The 21,555-nt window shown below is 39.9% G+C and overlaps 1 protein-coding gene across 1 annotated transcript in view; it reads right to left on the reverse strand.

Annotated features, from left to right (window-relative positions):
- Positions 1-302: 302 nt before the first annotated feature.
- Positions 303-21,555, reverse strand: part of FBXO36 (F-box protein 36) — a 71,620-nt gene continuing 50,367 nt past the window's right edge. The window contains exons 2-4 of the mRNA XM_077826889.1: positions 15,976-16,084; positions 4,625-4,797; positions 303-485 (exon numbers count right to left, since the gene is read on the reverse strand). Coding sequence (XP_077683015.1) covers positions 303-485; positions 4,625-4,797; positions 15,976-16,084 — 465 coding nt within the window. The remainder of the gene's footprint in view (positions 486-4,624; positions 4,798-15,975; positions 16,085-21,555) is intronic.

Consider the following 21,555-nt stretch of genomic DNA (forward strand, 5'->3'; position numbering starts at 1 on the left):
CATTATGATATCTGTCGTCAAATGCTGACTGTTCGGATGGTAACCACTGTATATGTAAACTTATTATATCTCAGAGTCAAGAAGTTCAAGGGAGCTTGACCTTTTCTATTGCTGGTGGTAGCTGGGAGCCTGGTTAAAAAGATTCCAGTCTATAAAAGGTAATGTTGTTTATGTATTGCTTCCATTATGCTTTATGTCTACTGTTTTAATAGTCTAATTCTTTTCAGTAAAAGTAACCAATTATAATGTAATATACAAGTCCGCACTTGCAACTTTTGCCCATAATGAAAAAGCATGCTGCTTTATTTAGTCTTTGAATCATCTTGTTTCTGCCTCCTTCTTCGGAGCTGCAGCTGAAGCTGAAGCTTGTTTGTGAAGAAGAACTGCTTCCAACCCACTTCCTCTGCCAGTGCTCTCATTTCAGGGGTAATCGTACCACACAAATTCTGCACAATTTGCTCCCACAGTGTGTCAGAGTTGCATATCTATTTATAAGAGAAAGTAGGCAGGGTTAATCTGGTTTAAACAAACATAGCCAGACCTATTCAATGTTTACTGACCATTTTGTTTGCAAAAACCCGGCATAGGGCAACTCAGCCCATTGTATATTAAGTTAGCTTTATATATAAGAATGTGATCTTTTGGGAAAAAAATCCCACAGACCTTTAGGTAAATTTACAATAACTTCAGTACAAGTTTTGCCCAAGTAAGGACTGAGTCCAGGTTGTAGGATTTGACCCTTGTTATATGTCTTTGTTGGTCTTGTACATGGTATTATATATTCTGTAAATTATTGTCATGGTTTCTTTCAATATACTGTTCAAAAATATTTTCTCCATCTGTTGTGACAAAGAGGACACAGGGCCACACTGTCCGCTGATATATATTGGCACAGCTCCACTGAAATCAGTGGAGCTGTGCCGGTCTATACCAGAAAATTTGGCCCATGTTATTTACAAATCATATCACAAATATATATACATGTGTTTGTGGTAAAGAAAAAGGGCCAAATCTATTTATTTGTGGTGTTATACTATCAGACTCTCTGGATTTACATCAGATTAATTTGGCCCAATGGCCCTATGCAACTGAAAGAAGCTTTCACAAGAATTGTGAGCTATTCAGTTCTGGAGATGGGTTGTGATTCCTGGGTGACGCTTCCCACTTTTGAATGACTGCGTAAATAGAATGGTGTGGAAACAATCATATAGGCCATTATTGTCATGGTCATGTCATTATAGCATAAGCAGAAAGAATAAATGAAGGTTTTTTTCAGGTATGATACAACCATCATAAAAGAGTAATTATTAGGAAGACTGGGTGCATCAGTATAATCATTATATCCAATCTTTAAAATAAGTGATCCTGGAAGATACTGAATCTGATTCTCTCCTCACATAAGTTTTACAATGAGTTTATTGGTACAACCCCTCTGTAGTCAATGGAATTGCACTGATGTAATACTACAATTTGGTTCCAATATCTGTTCCACTGCTGAGCAGTGGTGGTTATATTACCAGCATATTATATGCTGGGTTGTCTGACCAAAATAGGAAGACAGGGATCATGGGAAATACTGCTTCAAATACTGCTGAAAGAAGAAAAAGGGATGAATTTTAAAAGCTTTCCTAAAATTTCTGATTGATTGTTATATTTCTCTGTTCTGTTGTGCCTAGAAAATTGGTAATTGTATTAAATTGAAAATATTGGAGACAATCTTTTTAGTACTTCATACACAATATTAAAACATACAGTGCAAATCTCAATTCAATATTATTGTTTTCTTCTTTCAGTCACAGTGGATTTCAGAATATATAACACAACAGCCAGCTTTCAGTGTTAGAAACTTTGGTGAGATTATGCTCTCTATTACAGTGGCTTAAATTGGAAGTAACTCCCCAGAACTCATGGATTTACACTAGTTTTACACCAGTGTAAGTGTGAGCAAATCAGACTCTATAGTTACAGAACATCAGAAATGTTTATCTTCAGGTTTGCATCGTGGATATAGCTCCCTCTGGTGGTTATTTTAGTTCATAGAAAGATAAGTAACAATTTTTACAATTAAAATAATTGCCTTTATAGAACCATTTAAAATCCACAAACAAGGTAAATCTAAGAAATCTACTGAGACTGTGATGGAAAATACCATGTTATGTATTTCAGTAAACACTGATATTTTGAAAAACTCGCAGTGCTTGAGTGGTGGTGTTCAGATTACGGCAACTGCAGTCATTCCTTACTTGATTTTATAAAACAGCTTCTTTTATACTGTCTTTGTTTTAAAATATTACACAGTGAAAATACAAAAGTAAAAATACTTTGAAACTGGCATTGGAATAAACCTACTAAATTCTGGACAGAAAAACATGATGAGATTTATGCTTAGAATTACCTGGTGAGAAAAGAAATAAACATGTGAGTATGCAAGCAAATAAAAGTGAACATATTTAAAAGTGTAAGAATATTTTTGCTGATAATCTGGGTCTTTGGCAAGAACAGGAAATAGAAGGTGGACTGTAGTAATAATGGGATGGAGGGCAAAAGATGGCACACAGCAAGAGCCACCAGTAACAAAACTGGATATTACATAGGAGTCTTTGCAGGATACTTGTGGCCATGATACTTAGCCAGAATATTTGGTAAGGGCTGGAAATGAGAGGACGCAGCTACCTATTTCTTTAATTTATCTTGGAAAGGAAGAAAAAAAGCTTTGGGTTGATAATTTGGTAATGAAAAAGGGCCCTGCTGTGTCCTGCAAGGATCCATGGTTGGGAAAGAAATGATAAATAATTTACTACAATCTCACAGAAATAGCAGTCTTTTCATTCCCTTGAACACAAAGACTGCTCCAGTTTAGTGCTCATGGTCAGTGTTTCCTCTTCAGAGAAAATGAGGGGCAGAGTCATGGCACTGCCCGAGCCCTAATCATTGGGCCCAGTGATCAGGACAGTGTACCCAGCAGGGGTAGTCAATAGGCAGACTGTGAGCCAAATCCAGACCGCCAGATGCTTTTGAACAGACCCCAACATCTTTTTATTTATTACTTATTATCATCGTTATTTTTTATTATTTTCTCTGGAGTCTGGATCTTGACTATACCTTGACCAAGAAATTTGGACCGTGACCAGAAGAAAAAAAAATTGACTATCCCTGGTCACCCAGTTCAAATATGGCACAGCAGCCATGTTCACCCTCCACTCCTGGAGGCACTGTATGTACATGAGGCAAAAGCCTCCAGAAGCTTTGGTTGGGCTGGTGAGTCTATTCCATTGCTTCTATTGCATGCTTTGCTTTACTGTCATAACTGAGCCCAATGTCCACAAGAATATTAGCATAGTTTAGAAATATTATTTCTCCTCAGTTGAGATTCTGAGTATCCAAAAGGTGAAAAAGAAAGGTTTACTTTGTAAAAGAAAAGACCTAAATACTATTTGATTATATGGTCAATATTACATCATGCACTCACTGCCAGAGTGCCCATTCATGTCAGTTCACAGTGTTGCAGAGACTCATCCTCTTTACCCTCTTGTGTCCTGCTTCTGCAATGGTCTGCCACCTCAATGGCCTAACCCTCTGGCCAGGTCAGCTCTCAGTCCAGTCTCTTTCCAGGGTTAGAAGAAACCATATTAAACGTGAAATCAAAATAACCACATGGATGTTAAAGTCCATAACAAACACTAGTCCTTCATAGAGACCCAAGGCCAATGTTATCAAGGCTAGGCCCCTGGCTAAGCCAGGTTTCTTGGGTTAGGACACTGAAGATTATCTGGCTGCAAACTGGCCCAATAAAACTAGTCAGTCCAAGCCAGCTGACCCTGTCCTGGCCTCATTCAGAATTGGTTCCTAGTAAAAGCTGCCAGCCCTTTTCATCTGGCCTACTGGGCTTTGATTGGCTCCTGCCTGCTCCCAGCCCTTCTAGGTACCGGAGGACCAACTCTCACTGGTTCTGTTTGCAGCTGATCAAGAGACACCTCTCTATGCAACCTCTGGAGGTCTGAAGTCACTGCTCTTCCCTTCCAGCAGGGTACCTTCTTATGGTAGGATGTGCCAAGTTGGTGGGGCCTCTGGCAGGGGCAGCGAATACCTGGTAAAGCCCCTCATAGTTCCATATAATAAAGCACTCCACACCACAGGTGAATTCGCCTAACTAACTTAACTTTTGAATACGGTTGATTTTGAAAACAACAATACTGATATTTTTGTACTGCTAATTGTAATTGATATTACATTATGACAAATTATAGCCTCAGCTGTATCATCATAAGCCCACTGACATCAGCAGGGTTGCATGGGTAATTTTCTTTAAAATATTTCTATGATTTCTTTAAAGTTGAGACTATCCATTAAGAATGCTTTTGTAATACATATGAGTGTATTATCCTCCATGGAGCCTGATCTTGCACTGCTAAAGCCGTGCAATGACAGCAAGATCTTAAATACTCTGTATGCTATAAAGCATGGGTCCAATCCTTCAAATACTTAATACTAGGAATAGTGTTTATTACCTGAATAATCTTAAAGGTACACATGTATAAAGGATGTGTGTGTTAAAAGTGAACTAAATGAGGAGAATGTGCCAAAGCAAAACTAATACTTGAAATAAATTGTAAATGTTTTTTACCGTTTCAAATCTGTGTGAAACTTGAGAAAGCCTGGCAATATCTTCAAGCTCCAGAAAGGAAATGATGTACAGGAGCAATGAGTCAGGGAGCCGTTCCAAGAAGTCAAAGTTACCCCGGCACAGATTGAAGATATGCTCCAGAATGTTGGCACCAAAAATTACAGCAATTTGAACTGTGATTCAAAGAAACCCAACAAAGAAAGAGATTTGTAAATGCCTTTACATTCCCTCCCAATGCATAGGGATAATCTTACATGTATCTTCCAAAAACAGAACAACTCCAATTTAAAAAGGTAAGCAGATACATTTCTGGATGTTTTCTAGATAAACACAATTCTGAAAACCCTTAGCATTTATAATATAAAATATAATATTCTAGTTTTGTTCCATGAACAGAGCTACCACAAACATCAATAGGAGTCTTGCATAGGATAGGATATGCTCAAAATTTGGACATTGACCAGCATAGCTCTAACTCTTCTCTGCTCACTGCTGAACTTTGATGTCAGCAAAGCAGCAGCAAGAAGACTTAGCTGAAACCTGTCCAATCCCATTTTGCGCACGTAAGAGATATTAAATACAAGTTTTTTATATTGTGCTATGAACTAATGAGTAGATTTAGAAAACAATGAAAATTGCATTCATTTTTAAACTGGTTCCAACTTTGTAATTTTGTTGCATCGTTCCTGTGTTTATTGTTTTAAACATCTGTTCTTCAAAAAAACAAAACATGTTCTTGAATGTGCTATTTGTTTATTTAATTTTAATATGCATCTTTATTAGTGATCTGTAGTACATTTTGGAGTTGTGTTTTGTTTAAGACCTAATTACAGGAGCTCTGTAATTTAGATTTGGAAAGGGATATGTTCACAGTGGGCTCCCCTTTCATTTCAAAACAAAGCTGTTTTATTTACAGTTAACAAATTATTACAAATCCAAACTAGTTTTCTCAGATTTGAGCTATAAATTCTACTAAGTAAGGAGTGGTATGTATATCTTCTGGCATATGTTATACTCACAAAAAAATACAAATAGAATAATGGAAGCTAAGAGATGGAAAAGGCCGGATAGGCAATTTAATCCATCATCTGCCAATGTAGGATTTTTCCTTCCAGTATATTTTGAAGTATTTTGTCTAGGCTAACTTTAAATTATGCAAGCTATGAGGTGTTCATAATTCTCTTGAAACATTCTTCCAAAAATCCAGCAGACCTCACTATTAAGATTTTTTTTGGTTTATACTCAAACATTCTCTTTTTTAATTGCGTTCCTTAATTCGTATAGTACTTATACCCCTTTGTACCACCTCGTGTAATTCCTTTTCTTCTGTGGTGTTTACATCCTCTTTTAATACTTGTAAACAGCTAAATCCTTTTCAATCTTTCTTGCTAAATCAATCCCTCCAGTTTTTTAATTTTGTTTTATTCTTCTCTGAATTCTCTCCACTTTGTCTATATGATCCTGGTACTCAGGCACCTAGCAGTAAATGCAGTACAGTAGGACCTCAGGATTATGAACACCACAGTTACGAACTGACTGGGCAACCATACACCTCATTTGGAAGTAGAAGTATGCGATCAGGCAGCAGAGACCCCTCCCCCTGCAAAAGCAAATACTGTACACTATAGTACTGTGTTAAATGTAAACTACTAGAAAAATTAAGGGGACGTTTAAAAAAAAGATTTGACAAGGTAAGTTAACTGTTTCTGTATTAGTTTCTTTTAAATTAAGATGGTTAAAAGCAGCATTTTTCTTATTCATAGCGAAGTTTCAAAGTTGTATTACATCAATATTCACTGCATTTGAGTTACATGTCCCAGGGTGCTGCCTTCCAATCCCTCCACCACAGGCTCAGATTGATTCAGGTGATAACTTTATTGACCTGGATGCAGTCTGGACCCTGCAGATTCCCCTAAGGCCCAAGCCTATTCCAGACCTAGTAGAGACAACTGACTGGTCCCCCTATCCCGCTGGCCAGTGGTCACAGAGACTGTGGCTCTGCATGTCACCATCCAAGGGCACCGAGAGATCCTGCTGGTTAGTGCCATTTGCTCCTTTCATTTTCCCGTGATCCTGGGTATTTCCTCCATAACCTTCTCATTCACTGGCATGAACTAAAGGGTCAGTTTCTTTTCAGAATATTGCTGGCTGCACTGCTTGATCCCAGGACGTAGAGAGTGCATAGTAGAACCCCAACAATCACAAGCCGGTTGTTGGTCCAACAGACTCACTCGTTGATCCTGTGCCTCAACTTCTACCCCAGCACAGTGATTTTGCCAATGTATTTGAAAAAAGAATGGAGAAATCCTACCCCCCCACAGGGATTATGACTGAAACTGGGAACAAAAATACCATTTGGTCATATTTATGCCATGTCTGAACCTGAACTGTTCGACCTTCGCACCTTCCTGCAGGAGAACCTGCCCAAGGGCTTTATTACAAGTCCACCTCACCTACTGGGGTACCTGTCCTCTTAGTTAAGATGAAAGATGGTAGCCTCTAACTTTGTATGGACTACCAAACACTATATGAGGTCACCATTAGGAACTGATACCCCTTACCTCTAACTCCTGAATTACTGGACTGCATGGGGCATGCCTATATATACACAAAGTTGGACCTCTGAGGTGCATATAGCCTTGTAAGGGATAAGAGGAAGGCTGCCTTTTGAACCCACTGTGGACATTTTGAATACATCATGAAGCCTATCAGTTTAACCAGTGCCCCTGCCACATTTCAAAATTCCGTTAACAATGTGTTCCAAAATATTCTGAACCTATATATGATATACCTGGACAACATACTTATTTTTTCAGACAGTGCTGAAGAACACACTATGCTTATCCGTTGCATCCTTGGACGGCTTCGCCAACATCGTATCTACGCTAAGTCGAAGAAGTGTGTTTTTGGTCAGGCCTCCATTCAAATTCTTACGGTTCATCCTATCCGCCGAGGGTATTGAAATGGACCCTTGTAAGACGATGGTAGATCTTGAGTGGGCAGTTCCACAGAACATCCAAGAACTACAGAGCTTCCTGAGATTCGCAAATTTCTATCGGCAATTCATCCTGAGATTTTCAAAGCACACTGCACCCCCCTATTGCCCTACTTCACAAAACTAGTAAGTTACTTTGATCTCCTGGGGCCCAACAGACCTTTCAGCAATTGAAAGTTGCATTTACCTCAACTCCCACACTAGATCACCCAGAGACGAAACAAGCCTTTATCATTGAAGCTGACGCTTCTAATGTGGTGATCAGGGCAGTATTTTCCCAGAAACACAGCTCTCAGCAACTATTATACCCATGTGCCTTTTACTCCAGGAAACTCACCCCCGTAGAACAAAACAATGGTATTTTGGATAAAGAATTCCTGGTGACCGAAACTGCCTTTGAGGAACAGGGTCACTATCTTAAAAGGGCCCTGTACCCTGTCCATAAGAATTTAGAATAGTTGCATAAGGTGAAAGCTCTCATCCAGCAGCAACTCCAGTGGGCTTTGTTTTCTCATGTTACAACTTTGTTATCTCTTATTGTCCAGGAACGAAAAATAGCAAATCTGACACTCTGTCCCAGAAGGGAGAACACTACACTGACATGATGGGCTTGAACTCCAAAATCTCCAACATTCTTAAACCTCATAACTTCCTGGGTGGAGCCTCCCACCAAAATCTGCTTGCCCTGATATGACCAGAGGATCCCTTCTGATGAGCAGGAAGCCATAAGCAGGGAGCCCCACGACATCTGAGCTGGGATAACCTACGTGAAAGGGCACATAGGTTATCCCAGCTCAGATCCTCCTGGATCTCTAGGAATTATGGCCCAGGAAGTATGACTCACCCTTCACAGGACATTTTGGTAGAGTCAAGACCCAATGCCTAATTTCTCATCTTTCTAGTGGCCTCGCAAGTCACAGTGGAGGCCTACACTGCCTCTTGAAATGTGTGTGACCACTCCAAGGCATTGCATGACAAACCCCTCAGCCTCCTGCAACCTCTCAAGGCTCCAACTAACTCCTGGGCAGTCATCACCTTAGATTTCAGAGTAGAGTTACCTGAGTCCAATGGGTTCACAACCATCCTGACTGTGGTGGCAGGGATCGGCACCACCATGTTGCGCAACAGACACGTGACAAAATTACCGTACTTAGTGATCGACATGGTGGGGGGGGGGGGCGGGGGCGTTATATCATTCAGTCATTCGATTTTTTAAAAAATTATCACAGACCTCAAAATTTTTACCACGGACACTTGAGTCCATGTATGGACACGTTGCTGACCCCTGCGTAGTGGTTCTCCTCACCAAGATGGCACACTTCAACCCCTGCACTCACCTGCCCTCCACCCAGAAAACCATCCAGCTCTGTATAGATCAAGTTGTCCACCTCCATGGCCTTCTGGAGTGCATCTACATCTCTTACTGTGATTCATAATTTCTCTCTCACTTCTGGCATGGAGTTCTCCAAAAGTTGGGCATTTGCTCCCATCTCTCCTTCACCTGTCACCCCCAGTCAAATGGTCAAGCAGAAAGAACAAACCAAATTTTGGAACAGTACCTACTGTGCTACATAAACGATCACCAGAATGACTAGTCCTCATTACTACCCCATGTGGAGTTTACATACAACAACACAGAACATGCCTTTACAAGACAGAGTCCCTTTTTGTCTATTTTATCCAGAATTACCCATGACCTCTCCCAATCAAGCAGCCTTACACTGGGTACAACAGATCCATTGGACCCAAGATGAACCGAAAACCTACCTAGAGGAAGCTACACGGTGTCAAGTGGAGTGCCCCAGGGGTTGGTCCTGGGGCCGGTTTTGTTCAATATCTTCATAAATGATCTGGAGGATGGTGTGGATTGCACTCTCAGCAAATTTGCGGATGATACTAAACTGGGAGGAGTGGTAGATACGCTGGAGGGCAGGGATAGGATACAGAGGGACCTAGACAAATTGGAGGATTGGGCCAAAAGAAATCTGATGAGGTTCAATAAGGATAAGTGCAGGGTCCTGCACTTAGGACGGAAGAACCCAATGCACAGCTACAGACTAGGGACCGAATGGCTAGGCAGCAGCTCTGCAGAAAAGGACCTAGGGGTGACAGTGGACGAGAAGCTGGATATGAGTCAGCAGTGTGCCCTTGTTGCCAAGAAGGCCAATGACATTTTGGGATGTATAAGTAGGGGCATAGCGAGCAGACCGAGGGACGTGATCGTCCCCCTCTATTCGAGATTGGTGAGGCCTCATCTGGAGTACTGTGTCCAGTTTTGGGCCCCACACTACAAGAAGGATGTGGATAAATTGGAAAGAGTCCAGCGAAGGGCAACAAAAATGATTAGGGGTCTGGATCACATGACTTATGAGGAGAGGCTGAGGGAACTGGGATTGTTTAGTCTGCAGAAGAGAAGAATGAGGGCGGATTTGATAGCTGCTTTCAACTACCTGAGAGGTGGTTCCAGAGAGGATGGTTCTAGACTATTCTCAGTGGTAGAAGAGGACAGGACAAGGAGTAATGGTCTCAAGTTGCAGTGGGGGAGGTTTAGGTTGGATATTAGGAAAAACTTTTTCACTAGGAGGGTGGTGAAACACTGGAATGCGTTGCCTAGGGAGGTGGTGGAATCTCCTTCCTTAGAAGTTTTTAAGGTCAGGCTTGACAAAGCCCTGGCTGGGATGATTTAATTGGGGATTGGTCCTGCTTTTGAGCAGGGGGTTGGACTAGATGACCTCCTGAGGTCCCTTCCAACCCTGATATTCTATGATTCTATGATTCTGCAAGCACTATGCAGACTGCCGACAACAAGAAGGACACACCTTTTCTGTAGATCAGATGGTGTGGCTTTTGCCCAAACATTTGCACACAGAGAGGCCATCTCATAAACTGGATTAAGAGTTCCTGGGCCCATACTGAATTCGCTGCTAAATCAATCAATCTAGTTACCTTAAACTCCTCTGAATCCACCTGGTGTTTCATGTATTACTTTCTAAAGCCCCACTACCAGGCCATATTTCCTCACTGCTCCTCACCCCGACCCCCGCCAATACATGTTCAAGGTCAGGACAAATATGTTGTCCAAGAGATCCTTGATGCAAGAACGAAATGGACTAAACTCTGATATTTGATTGATTGGGAGGATTATGGTCCCAAAGAATGCTCCTGGGAGCCCACAGAAAATATCCATGCCCGAATATAGTAAAGACCTTCCCCAAGAACCATCCTGGAAAACCCAGCCCACTAATGGCTAGAGGGCACCCTCAGGTTGAGGGTGATGTGGGGGATCGCAGGTCTCAAATCTAGGTCTGTGGGTCTCTAGGCAATCCTCAGACCACTATCCACCACCCGGCAGCTCACTGGTACCATCAGGGAGTGTGGGCTGGTGGGTGGACCCTAGCTCACCACAGGCCCAGCCCACAAAGCTCCCAGTTGGAAGAGATGTCCATTTCTGACTCTTGCTTGATTTCTGGCTCTGACCTTTGGCTCAGTTCCTGACTCCAATTCTGACCACTAGGTCTGACTGCCAATGTCCCAGTCTATCACACTGGTCTAGAATGCAGTTATGTGCAGATTTGTAGATCAATTAATTGGAATTACAGTTATCTAATTTGTCTGGTTTTTTTTATACTATGCTCATCTAGCTGTCATGTGCACATAGTCAATTGTCTTCCCATTGATCTAGGTTATAAAACTGCAGTGGGCTCTGGTGCCAAGAATTTGCTTAGTAAATATAAGGCAAGGTCAAAGAAGTGGGTTTGCCTTTTGCTATGAAGGTTCTGAGGTTCTTGAGCATCCTAATATATTCAGGAGAGAGTTCCACAGTCATGGGCCAGATGGCGAGAAAGTGATGTTTCCTGCCCACTCCTGAGGTTGAATAGTGTATTCAACATGAGACCAGGTTGCAAGGTGCAGTTAAGGACTGACTTTCTTAATATTGATTACACGTTGGATAACCTATAACAGCAAAATGTTTAGGAATAGGTTTTAAAAGCAGTATGTAGGTCTTTTAGGCACAAAGGATATTTACTGAAGACCCTGGCAACAAAGATAGGAATCTGAGGAAACTCCTCTCTTTCCCAAATGCTATCTGGCTAGACATTGACAGCTACTCAGTAGTCTCATCCAGTTAAAATGTCATAAGACCATACTTTGAACATGACATTAATATTGTCATGATTCCTTTTTTCATAACTCGGTTAAAAAGTTGCAGTATACCCCCTACTGTAATCCTCTTTTTGAGGAAATTCCCTTAGTAAATACTGTAAAGATCTAGACACAAAAACAAAAGTGCTGGATAGCCCAGGTAATCAGACTCATGCATGACAAAGAGTCAACTCTTTATTAAAAAAAAAGTCCACAACACGTACCTACGTCATGCTAAATGGCTAACCAAAAGGCTACTTCATTCTCATTCTTTGCTGCTTCAATAAAAATGAGTTTTTATTACACAATGCAAGTTTCTTTCTACATGTAGGTATGAATGTTTTAACATATGAATTGTTTGTGGATGCTCTCAAAATGTCTTTAGCTGTATTTATTTTATTTCTGTAAAAATACCTATCGTATTATTTCTGCAGCTGATGGTGACTTAGACATAAGGGTATGTTTGAATACCCTCAGAGCTCACTGAGATTTTCCTGCCTAAGAGCAATTGATAGTATTTAGTGACTTGCACCAGTTGTTCATTCTTTCGGGGACTTAAATAGATTTTATCTCCTTCCCTTGGAATGTGAAGATCTAGAATGTGTGCCTTATACTATCTTCCATGAATGTACAGTGATGCTGTAAACCAGCCTTGAAAAAATCATAAAAATTTACTAACTCAGAAACCAAATCTACACTCTCCACCCTCCTCTCATCATCACTATGATAATTATGATGAGAAATGAATGATCTTACATAGCTGTCAAAAAAAAATACTCACTCTAAGCAGATGGATAATTAGTATTTTAGAAGGCTGCAGTTTATGGTCTCAAAATTGAAAAAATATGTGTAAGGCTGTTTTGACGTATTTCTCCCAGATTATATTATGAAACCATTTTGTTCCCGGATTTTACACAATAATGGAGGCTTGTTAATGCTGCATACTATATGAATGTTTCTTTCAGTGTTAAGAATTGCAAGTCTATTTATATGGTTAAGAAAGTAGATCAATGGTTTACTACTATGCAGCACATGCACTGAATCTGCTCATAGATTGGTATGCACCTTTGTTATTACTACAAAAACTACAAAAGCACAAAATCAGCCTACAGCCTTAAATGTGAATGTACATGGTTGTCACTGACTTTTGTTACTACTCTATAGAGTTTGTAGACTGTAACGGAAATCTATGTAACCAGGAAGTATTAAAAAGGTTATTTTAAAATGACTCTTTCATAGGCTTTCTACTGGCTGCTTTGAATGCTTGCATGGATTAGTGGCACGCATAATGTTTTATTTGCAAGGGAATATATTTTACCTCATGTTTGCTTGATAAGAATAAATCAAATGATTTTGTCATAACACTTTTTTTTTGAACATCTCTAAGCACTTTAAGTTACAAAAAAAAAGCCATAAAATTAAAGACTAACTATGGGAAGGCAATGTAAAATGCTAATTAATTCTTAAACTTATATATAAACTTAGCTATTGGCCTAAAAGAGTGCACTGTCAGCAGAACGTACTACATACACTGAGGGTCAAATCCTGTCCCTACTTAAGTCAGTGGGGATTTTTGCCACTGACTTCAACTGAAACTGACTTTGGCACAAATTTCAATAAAAATAATTAGATCACTGTTTCAATAACAGTTTTGGCAGCAAAGTTTTGAGCAACCTGTGAATATATGAGGGAAACAGTAGCAAGACTTGTAAGCCAGGAGATGAGAAAAAGATGCAAAAAGGTCTTAGTATTTATGTGAGACAGCTGGAGAGGTGATCAGGAATAGTTCCAAGACTGCCAATGACTGCTTTAAAATACAATAATGGTTAATATGATCCACAAAGGAAAATTTGGTATATAAAAAAAGTGACCCTGAGATTATTATCTTTGGAAACAGGAAGAAACCTTTTCACAGTAAGTGGGACAAACTGACCTGGGCTTCAATAATGCCCATGTGATGAAGTTCAGAAACACCAGTAGTACTTTCAAAAGAAGCATGCAAATACAATACAGATTAGATCCCAAGATACAACCTTGAATGGATCTAGAAACGTTTTTAGCAACACTAGAAATAGAAGCACCGAAGAAAAAAATCTGCATATGTTGGTAAGGATTTAACTATTTGAACAACATGCCAGATATTCCAATACATGTGTTTCACTGTGACATTAAACGGGTATCAAATGCCACAGAAAGGTCCAACAATATATACAGTGACACAAAACCTTTGCCATTACATATGCACAGGTCACTACAGAGCTGAACAAAAGCTTACTTATGGGTGCTAAAAGAAAAACAAATTACATTTGTCAAATAAATCATTAGGAAGTGTTGCTAGAATTCAGCTGTAAACACTGTTAGCAACTTCTCACAGGAAACAAAGGGTACAAAAAGGCTACTCATCATTCACACCATATTTCCTAGAAAGCTCAAGTTTTCAAAATTGATATTACCACTGTCAAGTTGAAACACTGTGGAAGACAACTGCATCTGAAGAAACAGGGATATTAAAAATATCAGCAGTAAAAGAGCTTAATATATTCAAGGACTCCTTAAGCACCTGCCAAGGATCCAATTAGCTATCAATTTTGTTCAGTTTTATTGCAAATTTGTCATTTACAAACAAAAATTTTAAAAAAATTATGCTATAACAAGAGTTAAATTTAAAATGAACTAAATTTAATAACTTAAACCAACTTGATCTGTGGTCTTGTTTTTCTTTCAATCTGAAGTTGATATATATTCCCAATTGCTTTCATCTTTCATCATGGTGCTTGTGTTCCATCACTTGGAAGTGACATGTCTTTACAGATCATCATTCAAAAAAATGTGATAAACCTGAAGATACCATCTGTATTCAAGATATTTCTCTGCATGTGCACATCCATGACAAAGGAGCATCTAATCAAAAGTGTCACAGTTACCAGGTAACTATACCTCTGTCCCCTCTTGGTCTCTTTGAGTATATCTACAGAGGGATAAAAAACCCATGGGCTGTCCCAGGTCAGCTGATTCAGGCTCACAGGGCTTGTGCTCCAGGGTTGAAAAATCGCTGTGTAGATGTTCAGGTTCGGGCTAGAGCCCGATGTCTGGGACCCTGTGAGGATGCAGGGTCCCAGTACTTGGGTTCCAGCCTGAGCCTGAATGTCTGCACAGAGAGTTTTAGCCCCAAAACCCAAGCCTGAGTCAGCTGACCTGGCCATGCTGTGGATCTTTTATCCCTGTGTAGACATACTCTTTGAGTGCACTCCTTCTCAAATCTCAGGCCTTGAGCTGTTACCTCTCTTGGAGTGAAATCATGTGATTCTTCCACTCTTAGACCAGCCTTGAGCTGCAGTTTCCAGGTACTAACCAGGATTACCTCAGCAGGTCTCAGTTAGGTTCAGTCCCTGTTGTTCTGTTCCCTCCAGGACCTACGATCATGGTGTCCAATGATCAGATAGCCTTCTTTAAACATGTATTTAAAGTATTATTCTTTAAGGTATTGTTTACATAGAACAGTGGTTTTCAAACTTTTTTCACTTGCAGACCCCTAAAAATTTCAAATGGAGGTGGAGACCACTCTGGAAATCTTAGGTATTGTCTGCAGACCCCCTCGGGGCTCACAGGCCATAAGCTGAAAACCACTGTTCTATCGTAATTACAATCTGTTGTGGCTCCCTTAGACATAGTCTGTGGACCCCCAGAGGTCCACAGGTTAAAAAGCATTGATTTAGAACCAAAGCATTTCAGAGAAAAAGATCTTAAAACAAACAGATTATACACTTATCTAGTTAAGGAAGGGCCCAACTACTTCAGATGTTGCCACAGGACCTGTTTCTATGTCCCTGAAAGTCTGTTCTCCCCAGGAACAGCTGAGAACTCCCCTCCTAAAGTCTTTTTAACTGTTTCATGTCCCTTTGAATTATTGTGGGAATCTGAAAATAGCATCTTAACCGATAACAACATTGTCACTATCTTGTAATCTCCCTGCTAGGATTTGTTGGAAGTAAGCTTATCTAGAGCTTGTGTTGCCTTTCTGCTTCTTTTTCCAACAGCCCCTCATTAACTGAAATGAATACGTTCATATTGTAAAGCCCAATAACCCAGCAGAAGCTATTTCATTAACCTATAACATACAATATTTATAAAATTACAGAGCAGTGTTCCCAGATTATTACATAGAAGTTCCATGTCTGCCACAGTAAGTGTATAGTCTTTTTCTAAGTCTTACTCTGAAGAGATGGATCATCCAAGAAGTATTCATGAGATTCTTTAAGTTCCCCAGGCTTTGTTTCACGAAATTCACTTCTAAGAGAGATTTTCCACCATCTGAAAATTACCTATGATTGAAAAGAAGATATTGGCAAGAATTAACAAACATCAAATACTAGTGGATATAATACTTCTAAAATTCAGGATTATGGTTATGTAACTACTATTTCATTTCTAAGTACGTATAAATTGTCATACTGGATTAGACCATAGCTACTCCCAATGGTCATATCTGATGCTTCAAAGGAAACAAACAAAAAAAACCCCAATCACCTTAATGCACCTAGACAAGTGTGAAATACTGTATATGCAGGGAATATTCTCTCTTTAGCCCTGCATGAAAACTGTTTATGCCCTTAAGCCTGAGGTTGAATTAATTATCTTGACTTATATAACTACAAATATTCTTTTTCATTCTGCATTTAGCAGCAGATTTGTGTGTACCAAAGGATAAAATTTAAAATTCATATAATGAAGATGCACTGTTTACATACTCTAAATCATGGGTTCTCAAACTGGGGGTTGCGAGGTTCTCAAGGGCTCGCGCAGTTATCACATGGGAGGGTCGCAAGCTGTCAGTCTCCAACCCAAATCCTGCTTTGCATCCAGCATTTATAATGGTGTTTTAAATTAAAAACATTTTTTATATATTTAAGGGGGGGGTTGCACTCAGAGGCTTCCTATGTGAAAGGGGTCACCAATACAAAAGTTTGAGAACTACTGCTCTGAATGAAAATTTCAACTAAAAATGCTGATTATGATCTGAATAATGAAAGGCTCTGATGAAAAATGGGAGTACAGTTCACTAGATAGGTGTTTCAGAATAAGCAAATTAACAACCTTAAAATTAAAGAGTTAAGTGTTGACATTTAAATTGTTATCTTTATGTTTCAAAGTTGATACCCTAAGATGAATGCAGCAGTTCCCATCTCTTAGAGCTATAGTTTCCAGCTCCCTGCAATAACTACATCATTTTACATTCAATTAAGGGTTTTACGGGTCACTTTGCAACAAGGGAGAGGCTAGAAAGATTTTTTTTTGTTTGAAAAACAATTAAAACAGATTATCAAGTGCATAACTGAGGCAAGAGACTAATTCAATGGTGAATCCAGTGGCCACGGAACTGTGAAATACAAGGCGCCCTGCTTAATAGTCATTTTCCTGGATCTCTTTTAAAATACTATGTAGCGTGCTTGAGCAGCTGTGTTAGACTCTCTCCTTTTAATATCTTATTACTATTATTTTAAATAAGACAATCCTCACAAATCAGGAAAAATAGATACCATACTGTTAACACTCAAAAATCAAGAGGCTAGCCTCTAAAAATCATAAGGTTTGTTTAAAAATCTTGTGATTTTTAAAAATAGCAAGTATTGGCTTCTTTTTATTTGCTTTCTGAGTTTTTGGGGTGCACTCAGTGAAGTTATACCACAGTAGCTCTACCAGTGCAAATCCATAGTACGTACAAAGCACTGACATGTACCAGGTACCGCTTACCCTGATTTGAAAAAAACCAAGTGTAGACCAGCTATAAATAACTGCCTTCTCTGTACTTATCTGATATAGTCTCTTATGTCACCCTGACTAGTTTGCTTCACCAGCAATGCCAGCCTTGACATTCCATTTGCCCGTCTTCCTCATATCTGTGCACATCCTTCCACAATTCCTTTTATATATGGAACACTGATCTTTCTTGAGTTGGAAGCTGCTACCCTCTCCTAATTTAAATCCCTCTGGAATACCCACTACTTCTGCAATACCCACAAGAAATTCATTGATTAGTCTTCTGCTTATTCGTTCTATATATCTTGTTACTTATCTATTGTATTTTGTCTGAAATCAATTTCCTAAAAATCAGGGATTATGGGTGAAATCCTGGCCTTACTGAAGTCAATGGCAAAATTCCCACTGAGTTCACTGGGGCTAAGATTTCACCCAATCTCTTTTCTCTATATTGAGAGGTACCTCACACATTGGTGGGTAATATAAATAAATAAATAAAAATAATAATAATGAGTTTTTTTACACACACACACAAAATCCTGATCCTCTTTTTTTTCCTATTAGCATATACAGGCTGGAGGACTAATCTCAATCCCTACAAAACTTTCTGTTGACCTAGTTATCACCAGTCAGCGAGATGGACTACCTACACCGATGGGAGAACCCCGTCTGTCAACATGGGTGGTGCAGCTGCAACTGTGCTGCTGTAGTGTTTCAAGTGTAGACAAGCCCTTGGATAGACAGGATTCATTGTTACCAACCCATGAAGAAGAATGGAGGCATTTCACAGCTCCCTTAGGGTAAATCCTACCTCCTTTTTTCCAAGGTCACAAAAGACCTTCTTGCAGTGGAACCAGTGTGTTTTCATTATCCTGGGATTGGGACAGAATTAGAAAGACCTGTGCAGCAAACTGTGCTCCTATGAAGCATGTGGATTTGTGATCTACCACTCTGAGGATCCTCCAGTCACACGACAGCTCTTTAAGAAAAGGACAGTGAGTTTTGGACCTCCAGGGTTGCCTAGAAAGGCCCTTCAGGGTTAACAGCTGGTGGAACCAGGAAGACTTAATCTTCCAGCAGCTGGAAGGGTTGGTGAACAGGCAGCAGCCAGTCAGGGCCCAGCAGGTCAAATTAAAAAAAACTGGCTACTTCTATCAAATGGCAGTTCAATGGTTAAGTCAGGGGAGGGAGGAAGGAAGGAAGGATCTTCCCTCTACCATAACCCACAAAGCCACACTTTGTGTTTAGGTCACTGAGGGACTTTTTGATGTACTCAGTGTGAGTGTAAGGTCCAGGCAGGCTAACCTGAGTAAGACGCTGGACTACTGAAAATTAGGTAAATTCACTTTGCAAGATACCCACTGGCTCAGGCAAGCTGGTGACAAGGCTTCAGGAACAGCAGCAGCATAGTGTCACTGACACAGAATAACCAGCAGATAATAAGAATTTTCTTTCCCTAGTCCACAGCCTAGCTGTTTGCTGTGTCCCAGATCTCTACCTTAGAATCCTTCCTGTTGTTTCAGGTTGTGTGTAAGAAGATTCCAGAGACAGCACTCCATTACTTACAGGTTACTGTCACAGGCATAAAGCCTGAACACTTATGCTTAATTTTCCATAGTGTAATCTAAATTTGGGTCTCTCAAAATTTTGGATACCAAACTTTGGACACCTACAGTTGATGTTCAGAGCTGCTGAGAACCCACAATTCCCACTGACTTGTCATTCAACTTTAATTTTATTTATTTATTGTTAAACAAAAGCTCAAATTGCATAGACACTTAGGTGAGGCCACACTTTCACTAGGTAATGTTTCCTCCTTGGAAATTGGGTGTGGATTTGTCATAGTTTGCTTGTATTTGGTAGATATTTGATCTACAGTGACAATAAATATGTTTAAACAAAAGCTTAGCATATATATTTTTAATATCAAATCTAGCCATTCAAAGAACACGCATGATTTTTGCTATTTTTTTTTTAACGTACTGTGACAAGATAACCGATGTTCATATGGTTGGTCCTGTGCTTTTCTTGGGGTGTGGGGGTGCTAAGATGCCACTTGCCCCTGCTCTTGGGCGCCAAGGGCCCTGATAGTACCTTGGAAGGTGACAGAGGAGGGAAGTGGGGGAGGGGTCTGGGTTTGCTCCTCGCTCTGAGTCCCAGCCACTCACAACCCCTGTGGGTTTCTTACCCTCATCCCCCTTAGGTGGGGTTACCCTCGGTCCTTAGATGCTGCAGGGAGGGAGTCTCCCTGTCCTGCTGGGGCAGGGTCTCCCTTACTTCAATTCTCTGGTCTTCCAAATCTCACAACACAACACAACACAACACAACACAACACAACACAACACAACACAACACAACACAACACAACACAACACAACACAACACAACACAACACAACACAACACAACACACGTCCCAGTCCCAGTCCCTTTCTCCTCCTCCTCTGACTGCCTGAAGTAGGGGATTTTATTAGGTTCCTGACAGGGCCTTAATTGACAACAGGTACTCCAGTTAACCTGTAGCAACCCTCCCTAGTCAACAGGGAACCACACCTTAATTAGCTTAGGGCTTATATATTTCCTCTCTAATACTCTACCACTGCTCCCTGGCCCTCCTATATCACAGTACTATAAGAGTATTGCCCAGTTGCATTTTCTGGCTTATTCTGTAAGCTTCCTTTGGGCAAAATTTCACTATAAATAGCCAGTCAGGCTTAACTACAGGGTTCTTTTACAGAACACTTAATAGGTAAACAGAGGAAATACATAACTAGTTTTTTCACTTAAGCACACATACAATCATGGTTTAGTTGAAGACATAACGCCCATCCCCAAATAATATCCCACTACATTCCCAAAACTGGAGACACAAGCCAATCATCCCACAGGTTCTCTGCAATACAGGGTAACTACAAGTAGTAGTTGCCCCTTTTAAAGGAAAACTAAAGTAAACCCATCTTAACCGTCCTAAGAATCTACAAGTTGATAGGCTAAGAAGAAATGGCAGCCTTGAATAAACATATATTTTATAGTTTTACAATTGGTATTTCTGAGCTGAGTATTATAGTCACTCATCTTGCTAAAATGTCATTTGTGACACTGGGAGTGTGAAAACCCAATGAGAAACTGTAAACCAGTGACCATTCTGCTTGAATGGTGATCTGACTATTTTAAAAACATTTAGATCTAGATTGCACTTTTAAAACAACCAGAACTGCATGCAATATTCAATATGTAGGCATACCATGGATTTATATATTTTCTGTCTTATTATCTTTCCATTTCCTAACGGTTCCTAATATTCTGTTTGGTTTTTTTGACTGCTGCCACACATTCAACAGTTGTTTTCTAAGAACAATCCATGATGACTCCGAGATCTCTTTCTTGAGTTGTAACAGCTAATTTAGACCCCATTATTTTGTATGGTATAGTTGGGATTCTGTTTTCCACTGTGACTTACTTCATACTTAACACTGAATTTCATCTGCCATTGTGTTGCCCAGTGACCCAGTTTTGTGAGATCCTTTTGTAACTCTCCGCAGTCAGCTTTGGACTTAACTACCTTGAATAATTTTGTATCATCTTCAAAGTTTGTCACCTCACCCTTTTTCCAGATCATTTATGAATATGTTGAACAGCACTGGTTCCAGCACAGCTCTCTGGGGGACACCTCTATTTACCTCTCTCCATTCTGAAAACTGACCATTTATTTCCCCCTTTATTTCTACCCTTTGTTTCCTGTCTTTTAACCAGTTACTGACCCATGAGAGGACCCTCTTATCCCATGTCTGATTAGTTTGCTTAAGAGGCTTTGGTGAGAGACCTTGTCAAAGACTTTCTGAAAGTCCAAGTATATTATATACACTAGATCGCCTCTGTCCATATGTTTGGTGTCACCATCAAAGAATTCTAATATATTGGTGAGGCATGATTTTCTTTTGTGAAAGCTGTGTTGATTCTTCCCCAACAAACTATGTTCATCTATATGTCTGATATTTCTGTTCTTTACTATAGTTTCAAACAATTTGCCTGGTACT

Source organism: Eretmochelys imbricata, chromosome 9 (genome assembly GCF_965152235.1).
Source record: "Eretmochelys imbricata isolate rEreImb1 chromosome 9, rEreImb1.hap1, whole genome shotgun sequence".
Taxonomy (NCBI): Eukaryota; Metazoa; Chordata; order Testudines; family Cheloniidae; genus Eretmochelys; species Eretmochelys imbricata.